Source organism: Sapajus apella, unplaced genomic scaffold (assembly GCF_009761245.1).
Source record: "Sapajus apella isolate SASKATOON/1434 unplaced genomic scaffold, GSC_monkey_1.0 scaffold135, whole genome shotgun sequence".
Taxonomy (NCBI): Eukaryota; Metazoa; Chordata; class Mammalia; order Primates; family Cebidae; genus Sapajus; species Sapajus apella.
Genome location: NW_022437075.1, coordinates 2516385 through 2527032, shown reverse-complemented (window position 1 = coordinate 2527032; position 10648 = coordinate 2516385). Strand labels below are relative to the sequence as shown.

Sequence of the window (10648 nt, the reverse complement as noted above, 5' to 3'; positions counted from 1 at the left end):
ATAATTCTTTTTAGAATTCTGTTGTCTTGTTTTGGCTTTTTATAGAAAAGTTACTGAGCTTCTTGTCCTCTTAAAAAAATATCATCAGGCAGCAAATCACACTGCCACGTGTGTTCCTATGCAACAATTTTGCATGTTCTTCACATGTACCCCAAAACCTAAAATGCAATAAAATAAATAAATGGGGAAAAAAATATCAGGACTTCTTGGATGATACTACCCTGATGGAGGATCATTGATGTGTTGGAAATCTGCTTTCTGTCTCACCATGTCAAGGTTTTTATCTAACAGAAGCCTTTTAAAGCTGTCAAAGCAGATACACTGCTTTGCTAAATTCTATACACTTTTTTTTTTTAACCTTTTGCTGCTGTTCATCTGATCTCATGTTTTTTAACTGGTTATTTAGTGTGGGATTTTATAGCTAAAATTATTACTAGCCCAATTTAATAACTGCATATAATTTAAATAGTTCAAGTAATTTCTTTATTAGGCATACATATAGGTAATATAAATAATGGAACATCAGGTATAAAGAAGAGAGTACAAAACTGAACAGAAGTGCTGACAGCTAACATTCTTTAACTTTTAGTTTTGGGGGTACATGTGAAGGCTTGTTAGATAGGTAAACTTGTGTCATGGGGGTTGGCTGTACAGACTATTTTATCACCCAAGTGTTAAGCCCAGGACCCAGTAATTACTTTTTCTGCTCCCCTCCCTCCTCCTATCCTCCACCCTCAGGTAGACCCCAGTGGCTGTTTTCCCCTTTTTGTGTCCATGTGTTACTTAGCTCCCTCTTATAAGTGAGAACATGTGGTATTTGGTTTTCTGTTCCTGTCTTAGTTTGCTAAGGATGGTAGCCTTTAGCTCTATCCATGTTACCACAGAAGACATGATCTCATTCTTTTTTTATGGCTGCATAGTATTCCGTGGTGTGTATGTAGTATGTTTTCTTTATTCAATCTGTCATTGATGAGCATTTAGGTTGACTCCATGTCTTTGATATCGTGAACAGTGCTGCAGTGAACATTTATGTGCATGTGTCTTTATGGGAGAATGATTTGTGTTCATCTCTGTGTGTGTGTGTGTGTGTGTGTGTGTGTGTGTGTGTGTGTGTGTGTGTATACATATATACACACCCAGTAATGGGATTGTTGGGCCCAATGCTACTTGTGCTTTTAGCTCTTTGAGGAATCACCACACTGCTTTCCAGAATGGTTGAACTGATTTACACTCCCACTAAAAGTGTATAGGTGTTCCCTTTTTTCTGCAACCTCAAAAGCACCTGTTTTTGTTTTGTTCTATTCTTTAAGTTCTGGGGTACATGAGCAGATCGTGTAGGATTGTTACATAGGTATACACATGCCCGCACACGTATGTTCACTGTGGCACTATTGACAATAGCAAAGACTTGGAAGCATCTGTTTTTAATAATAGCTAACCTTCTTTTTTTAATTTTTGAGATGGAGTCTTGCCCTGTCACCCAGGCTGGAGTGCAGTGGCGCGATCTCCACCTCCTGGCTTCAGGCAATTCTCCTGCCTCAACCTCCCAAGTAGCTGAGACTAACAGGCATATACCACTGTGCCTGGCTAATTATTTTTTTTGTATTTGTAGTTGAGACAGGGTTTCACCATGTTAGCCAGGCTGGTCTCAAACTCCTAACTTTGTGATCCACCTACCTCAGCCTTCCAAAGTGTTGGGATTACAGGCGTGAGCCACTGACCCAGCCGATGACAGCTAACATTTTCATGGGATTCTCTGTAGGGCTTGTGTGTCAAATCCAGCCCATTGCCCATTTTGTAATAAAGATTTATTAGAACACAACTTTTCTCCTTTGTTGACACATTGTCTACAACTACTTTCACACCACAGCAGCAGCTAAGTAGTGGTCGCAGAGCAAATGGTCCCCAAAGCCTAAGATATGTGGCTCCTTTTGGGAGATTTGCTGATCTCTAATCTTTGTCAAATATAGATCTATTTGCTGCAGTTTTTCCTTTATTTTAATTGACATATAATGGTACATATTGAGGGAGAGTGGTATTTTGATACTCATATAAAATGTGTCATGATCAAATCAGGATACTTAGCATATTCATTACCCCAAACATCTGTGTTGTGAACACTGTCCTCTGTTCTAGCTTTTTGAGAATAGACAAGGCCGGGCATGGTGGCTCGTGCCTGTAATCCCAGCACTTTGGGAGGCTGAGGTGGGTGGATCACCTGAGGTCGGGAGTTTGAGACCAGCCTGACCAACACGGAGAAACCCTGACTCTACAAAAAATACAAAATTAGCCAGGTGTGGTGTCCTGTGCCTGTAATCCCAGCTACTGGGGAGACTGAGGCAGGAGAATCACTTGAACCCAGGAGGCGGAGGCTGCAGTGAGCTGAGATCGCGCCATTGCACTCCAGCCTGGGCAACAAGAGCAAAACTCCATCTCAAAAAAAGACAGTAAGTCAACCATATTCACCTACAGTGCTGCAGAACACCTGCATTCATTTCTCCTGCCTACCTGTAATCTGTTTCCATGAAGCATCCCCCCCTTCCTCCCCGGCCCCTAATACCCACAATTCTATCCCCTCATTCTGTGCGTGGCCCATTTGCTCAGTTTCACTCATACCCACATGTGAGTAAAAACACATAGTATTTAGTTTTCTGTGCCTGGTTTATTTTGTCTCCCACAGTGAACTGTAGGCTCATCCATGTTGCCACATGTGGCAGGATATTTTGAAGGCTGAGTGTTCCCTTGTGTACCACGTTTTCTCTTTCCATTTGTCTGTTGAACACTTAGGTGGACTACACGTCTCAGCTACTATGAATAGAGGGATGGTGCACACAGAAGCACAGACATGCCTTTGACATGCTTGGGGTGAATGACCAGATTGCTGGATCATAAGGTATTAATAATTCTATTTGCAGTTTCTTGAGAAACCTCTACACTGTTTTCCATAGTGGCTGTCCTGTTACATTTCCACGAACAGTGGAAAGAAGTTTTTCCTCTGCGTCCTTGCCAGCATTTATTTTTCGTGTTTTTTCATAATAGCCATTCTAACTGGAGGGAAATGCAAATTGCAGCCACAGTGAGATTGTGGTATGAGTAATGTCGGATTTGTTCGCATGTCTGTTGGCCATTTGTGTGTCTTTTGAGAAATGTCTGTTCAGGTTTTTGCCCACTTTTTAAATGGCTTAGTGGGAATTTTGCTATATAGTTCGTCGGGTTCCTTGTATATTCTGGGTATTAGGCCTTTGCCAGATTATTCTTTTGCAAATATTTTGTCCCATTCTGCAGGTTTGTTTGTTTGAGACGGAGTCTCACTCTGTTGGCCAGGCAGGAGTGCAGTGGCACCATTTCGGCTCACTGAAACCTCTGCCTCCTGAGTAGCTGGGATTACAGGAATGCACCACCATGACCAGCTAATTTTTATATTTTTAGTAGAGACAGGGTTTCACCATGTTGGTCAGGCTGGTCTTGAACTCCTGACCTCAGGTGATCCACCCGCCTCAGCCTCCCAAAGTGCTGGGATTACAGGCATGAGCCGCCACGTCTGTTTACATGTTGCCATCATTGTTCTGACTTAGGTTTCTTCTGGGTTTTACTATAAAGCGATGTTGAATTAAAGTCTCGTTCTGCATGCCTTGATGATTATGTGGTCTTCGTTCTTAATTCTGCTGATATGGTGTATTACATTTATTGATGTACACATGAGGAACCATCCTTGCATCCCGGAGATGAATCCCCCTTGATTATGGTGAATGATCTTCTTGATGTAATCTTAGATTTGGTTTGCTAGAATTTCGTTGAAGATTTTTGTATCTATGTTCATGAGAGATACTGGCCTCTAGTTTTCTTTTCTGCGTGTCCTTGTCTGGTTTTGGTGTAAGGACAGTGCTTGGCTCATAGAATGAGTTAGGAAGAATTCTTTCCCCTTCAGCTCTCGGAATAGTTGGAAGAATTGATGTAAGTTATTTTAAAAGTTTAAAAGGTGGCTGGGCGTGGTCATGCCTGTAATCCCAGCACTCTAGGAGGCTGAGGTAGACAGATCATTTGAGGACAGGAGTTGGAGACCAGTCTGGCCAACATGGTAAAACCTCATCTCTACCAAAAATACCAAAAACTTTGAATAAAATACCAAAAAATTAGCTGGGTGTGGTGGCAGACACTTGTAATCCCAGCTACTCAGGAGCCTGAGGCCGTAAGATCACTTGAGCCCAGGAGGCAGTGGTTGCAATGAGCTGAGATCGCATCACTGCACTCCAGCCTGGGTGACAGAGCGAGACTCTAACTTATTTAAAAAAAAAAAAAAAATCTAATTTGAAAGGTATCTAGTCCTAGTTTGTAAAGTGTTTCTGTTGATACTATTTATACATCCATTGAAGGTATATATTTTTTCTTTATTATGAGCGTTGGAGGTAGGGGCAAGAAGTACCATCTACTCTTAGAAATGCTTTTATCATAAAACAACCATGGTAGCACAGAATCAAACATCTTTTCCTGGAGGGTGGGTAGGTTAATGGAGACCTTGCCTCTTCCAGTGAAATTAAGTAGCATTCCAAAGATCTGATTAGATTTCTCTTATCTCTGTCCTGAATTTCAGACATTCTAAAATTATAAAAATAGAAGAAACCTGGTGTGGTAGTCTGCACCTGTAGTCCCAGCTACTTGGGAATCTGAGGCGGAAAGATCACTTGGGCCCAGTTCAAGGCTGTGGAGAGCTGTGAAAGTCTTCGTACTCCAGCCTGGGGCGGAGTGGGACCTGTCTTTAAAAATAGACATATATGAGGCCGGGTGTGGTGGCTCATGCCTGTAATCCCAGCACTTCGGGAGGCCAAGGTGAGTGGATCACAAGGTCAGGAGTTTGAGACCAGCCTGATCAACATAGTGAAACCCCATCTCTACTAAAAATATAAAAAATTAGTGGGGCATGGTGACAGGTGGTATTTGGTATTTTGGTACTCGGGAGGCTGAGACAGGAGAACCACTGAATCTGGGATGTAGAGGTTGTAGTAAGCCAAGATTGTGCCATTGCACCCCAGCCTGGGTGACAGTGTAAGACTCTGTCTCCAAAAAATATATATACATATACACACACACACACACACACACACACACACACACACACACACACACGAATACTTTACCCTCACCTGCACCTTCACAAATTGAAGCAAATCCTAAATCCACATTTATTTTTAATTGACAATAATTGTGTATATTTGCGGGGTACAATGTGATGTTTTGATATATGTATACCTTGCAGAAAAAAAGCTAACATGTCCATCACCTCAGTTACTTTTTGCGGTGAGAATGTTTAAAATCTACTTTGAGCCACTTTGGAGCATAGATTAATAATACGTCTTTTCTTGAATTCCACGGCAGATTAGATGCAGCATTATTAACTCGGTCACCATGCTGTATAGGAGATCCCAAAACTCATTTCTCTGATCTCACTGAAACATGTTTGTGCCTTTTCACCAACACTGTTTCCCCATATTTTTCCCCAGTCTCTGGCAACCACCTTTCTACTCTCTGCTGCTATGAATTTGATTGTGTTAGAATCCACACAATTGAGATCCTAAATCTAAACACGATCCCAGTAGCCTCTTAAACCTGGGTGCTTGTTACGTAACAGACTCTTCTGCTCAGGAGGTCTGGGTCTGGCAGGAGCTTTCGCGTAGTTGGTGGTCAGGGTCCACATGCATGCTCTGTGCCAGCCCTTCTGACCGGCTCACTTGTCGCCTTACTGAAACCCCACGATAACCCTTGAAGAGGTAGATTCTCTGATTTCCAGCTTCCAGAGGAGAGATCCCATCCTTAGATGTTGAGTTACTTTCCATGGGGATGTATCACAAAGGTTGTGGAAGGGCTTGAGCTTGGAGCTGCCACTCAGCTCTGAGAATCGCCACAGGAGTCTACAGCCTCTTAGAATTGAGTCACCTGTGAGGAAACTGACCCTGGGCCTCGGTACCATGACACATGGACCTAATCCCCTGCCCTCGCTGCTGTCTGCTGCAGTGTTACTAGCAATGCATTGGAGCAGAACTCTACTGGGGTAGAAAGAAAATGAAGCCAGGCAGGAAAAAGCCATCTTAGCCTCTCCAGGAAGTTGGTCAACCCACGGCAGTTGTGCAGGGAATACCACTTTTCAGCTCTTTTTAGAGACCCTTCCTATAGAGAAGTTATTTGTGATAACCTGTTTCCTATATCCCAGGAAACAGTTGTGCCCACGTATGTCACCTCATCTTTTAAATTGTATTAAATTACTGAGTCAGAACAGGGCTAGAAATACTCGCACTTGGCTGGGCACAGTAGCACATGCCTACAATCCCAACACTTGGGGAGGCCAGGGCAAGAGGATCACTTGAGCCCAGGAGTTTGAAGCCAGCCTGAGCAACATAGTGAGAACTTGTCTCTACTTTATTTAAAAAAAAAAAAAACGTGCAGTACAAGCCCATGGCTCCTGCTACTAGGAAGGCTGAGGCGAGAAGATTGCTTCAACCCAGGAGTTCAAGGCTGCAGTGAACCGTGACTATGCCACTGTACTCCAGCCTGGGCAACAGAGCAAGACTGAGTCAAAACAAAACAAAACAAAAACAAAACTTGAGGCCGGGCGTGGTGGCTCACGCCTGTATTCCCAGCACTTTGGGAGGCTGAGGTAGGCGGATCGCAAGGTCAGGAGTTCGGGACCAGCCTGGTCAACATAGTAAAACCACGTCTCTACTAAAACTACAAAAATTAGCTGGGCGTGGTAGTGCATGCCTGTAATCCTAACTACTCAGGAGGCTGAGATGGGAGAATCACTTGAACCTGGGAGGTGGAGGCTGTGGTGAGTGGAGATGGCACCATTGCCCTCCAGCCCAGTGGCAGAGTGAGATTCAAAAAATAAACGAACTTGAGCTTATTAAATAGATTTTAGCTATTATGGCATCCCTAAGGTCTTGTCTCCCAGGTTAATCCTTCTATAAATACTTTTGTGTAATTTATAATTTATCTTCTGACTCTGATGATTAAGTTAATCTTAGCCCATCTTAAAACTTTCCCATGGAAACAAGGGTAGGCAGAAGGAAAGACAGGTGGTAACGACTGGGGACAAGTTTGTACCTGCAGGTCCAAGGAGCGTAAACCAGGTGCCCTGTCTGAGGGAGCAAAACAACCGTCAGTGTTAACGGGACCTGCCCCTTGCAGGCTGATCTTTACCTTGGTGGGATGATGCCTCCAGTACCGGGGAGGTGACATGCCAGGGCCGCGCCATGTATCTGCAAGTCTAGCTCAAAAACTGCTGTAAATCCACAGACGTCACAAGGGTGGCCTCCCGCCAATAGTGCCCCTCAGAAAATGATAAGCTGCCGCCTACTTGAGCCTTTAAAACATTTCATTACACGGCCTTCCTTGAATTGCTTTGTCCTCTACCACCAGGTAATGGTTGGTGAAGACCAGATTTGTTCAAACTGACCGACTAGTACTGGTTGTTGCTATTTATAGAGCTTTTATGATGGTTAAAAAAGGAAATTTGAGAGATTTAGGAATTACTGCTGGGGCCTTGTAACAAGTGCTACATTTTGACGTCGTCATGGACCAGGATTGGAGAGCACTTTGAGAAGTATTCATAGCACAGGTCCTGAATGTGTACCTGTAAAACGAGTTGGCAGGCAGGGAGGGAGGAAGTCAGTCCTGACGGTGAGTTACAACGCTAACCTTTTCCTGTGGTCGTTAGCCATTTGCGTTGCACTCTGGAGAAATGGATGTTCAGACCCTTTGCCCATGTTAAACTGGGTTATTTGTCTCCCTGTTAATGTATTTATATTATCTAGATATAAGCCCCCTATCAGATATGACTTTCAAGTGTTAGTTTATTGTTACATCAAGACTGTTTAACTGTGTTTATGGAACTCAGCCTTTACAGGTGCAACAGAAATCAACTTAGCTAAGAACCCTGTAACTGATTATTAGTAATGGATAGGAATCTCTTTGCCAGGATTTTTTGTTTGCTTTTTGAGATGGAGTCTTGCTCGTGTTGTCCAAGCTGCAGTGCAATGGTGCAATCTCGCCTCGCTGCAACCTCTGCCTTCCGGGTTCAAGTGATTCTCCTGCCTCAGCTTCCCAAGGAACAGGGATTACAGGCATGCACCACCACGCCTGGCTAATTTTTTTTTTTTTTGTATTTTTAGTAGAGATGGGATTTCATCATGTTGGCCAGGCTGGTCTCGAATTCCTGACCTCAGGTGATCCACCTGCCTTAGCCTCCCAAAGTGCCGGGATTACAGGTGTGAGCCACTGCGCCTGGCCATTGCCGGCATTTGAGTATAATGTAGTGGCCAAGAGCATCTGTGACATGCATGTCAAATTTTATTCTAAGATGCTCTTTGGGAACTGAGGGTACAGACCACAAAATACCCAGCGCTGATGTTCCAGTAACAGGATAAACAGGTACTGTGGCAATCAATGTTTGTCCATGAAGAATTGAAAAGGAAGAGTGAAGTCTGTTCATTAGTGAGGTGATTGACATGAGTTGTATTAACTTGAGAATTTGCTGCAAACTCCTCTTCTGAGTCTTGACACTGTTTCCACAGATCCTACCTGCCCCATATTACCAAAGAATCCGCTTCCGCCACCAAACCCTGAATTTTCAGCCTCGTATCAACATGGAAGAAAACAAACTGCTCACCTTTTCCAGCTACGGACTGCAGTGGTGTCTTGATGAGCTAGACAAAGAAGAATTTCAGACATTTAAGAATTTGCTCAAGAAGATATCTTCAGAATCGACCACATGCACTATTCCACAGTCTGAAATAGAGAATGCCAATGTGGAATGCCTGGCACTCCTCTTGCATGAGTATTACGGAAGGTCGCTTGCCTGGTCCACATCCATTAGCATCTTTGAAACTATGAACCTGCGAACACTCTCCGAGAAAGCAAGGGATGACATGAAAAGTAAGTGCCACTTGAGGCAAGTCAAGGGCAGGGGAGGGGAGGTGGTTTCAGATTCTCGTGGGAACAGGGAAGGCTCATTGTTCTGTAGTCGGGTGGTCACACCTCTGCTGTGTGTCATCATCATTGGCTGGACATTGGTCCTAGCCTGTAAAATGAAGGAGGAGGGAGGAATGGGTAGACAACGACTCCACCCATGCGGACTCCCATTGGAGTTCAAAGGATTTGAAGTGTCTGTACTGAGCTTAAGCTCCAGAGTTAACACGGGTCAGTCGTCAGACGTTGGGAACGTCTCCTGTTCTGACCCTTGGTTCCCACATCTCGGAATAGGAAACGTGATACTGTATGTGCCACTGCAGAATTTCGCTAATGCAATGCACGGAAACTGGCTAAGGACCTCACTGGGTTATTGAGAACACTGATAGTTGTTCGGGCAGGTCTTGAGCTTGGTCATGGGGCGGAGGACTCGGGTTCCAGGTGCTGATCTGTGGCTCAGTCTTACTTAGATTGTTGGTGTCCTTATTGCAGCAAGAGTTCAGATCAGATTCTGTGATTATTTTAGGGTATTGAGGAGAAAGGTTATTTAAAAAAAAAAAAAAAAAAAGTACTACTTTTATCTGGAGAATCTCTTCAACTCCAGACTGAAAACAAATTCCTTGACAGAGCCCCTGAATTGGCCCTACAAATATGGGTGTGGGCTGGGCGCTGTGGCTCATGCCTGTAATCCCAGCACTTTGGGAGGCCAAGGTGGGTGGATCACCTGAGGTCAGGAGTTTGAGACCAGCCTGACCAACATGGTGAAACCATGTCTCTATTAAAAACAAAATAATAGCCGGGCATGGTGATGTGTGCTTGTAATCCCAACTACTTGGGAAGCTGAGGCAGGAAAATTGCTTCAACTTGGGAGGCAGAGGTTTCAGGGAGCTGAGATCGCACCATTGAACTCCAGCCTGGGTAACAGAGTGAGATTCTGTCTCAAAAGGGGTGGCATGCCTGCTCATCAATCATCTGGATGCAGCTCAGCAGTTTTAGCTGCAAAGAACTTGAAGCACACTCTGTTCTGAACTTGGAAGAGGCCCCGTGTGCAGGGCATGTTGGTATTATTCACAGAAAGAGAGGGCATAGGAATGAGAACTGGGGTTCATCAAGTCAGCACTGCACTAAAACTGTCATGCACCCCACCACTGACTCAACTCCCCCCCCCAACCCCGCCAATGAAGTGGACTCCTGGTGGCTGAAGCCACAATACAGAATCTTCTACGTTACATCACTTGGCCAAGTTCACGGGCTAATAAGTGGCAAAGATCAGTTTCATGGTTTAACGTTCATCTACCATGGCACATGTTTAAATTCTCATATGTCAAGTGCCAGAGATTCGCAGCTTTCCATGAGGTAGAAAGAAATGGGCAACTTTAAAAAATGGATGGTACAGGCCAGGTGGAGGTGGCTTATGCCTGTAATCCCAGCACTCTGGAAGGCTGAGGTGGGTGGATCACTTAGGGTCAGGAGTTCAAGACCAGCCTGGGCCAACATGGTGAAACCCCATCTCTGTTAAAAATACAAAAACCAGCCTGACGTGGTGGTGCTTGCCTGTAAACTCAACTACGTGGGAGGCTGAGGTAGGAGAATCGCTTGAACCTAGGAGGCAGAGGTTGCAGTGAGTCAAGATGGAGCCTGTACACTCCAGCCTGGGTGACAGAGTGAGACTCTGTCTCCAAAAAAAAAA

General features: G+C 44.3%; 1 protein-coding gene and 1 long non-coding RNA gene across 2 annotated transcripts in view; both read left to right on the top strand.

Moving 5' to 3' along the window:
• The first annotated feature begins 783 nt into the window (after nucleotides 1-783).
• On the top strand, nucleotides 784-4288 carry LOC116540048. Its single transcript, XR_004264277.1, has 3 exons — nucleotides 784-926; nucleotides 3948-3958; nucleotides 4273-4288. It is a non-coding gene; the product is annotated as an uncharacterized LOC116540048 (long non-coding RNA).
• Nucleotides 4289-5963: 1675 nt separating this feature from the next.
• The window catches only part of NLRP5 (NLR family pyrin domain containing 5), a 61948-nt gene continuing 57263 nt past the window's right edge, over nucleotides 5964-10648 (top strand). The window contains 4 exon segments of the mRNA XM_032263303.1: nucleotides 5964-6046; nucleotides 7102-7149; nucleotides 8545-8605; nucleotides 8607-8925. Coding sequence (XP_032119194.1) covers nucleotides 5964-6046; nucleotides 7102-7149; nucleotides 8545-8605; nucleotides 8607-8925 — 511 coding nt within the window.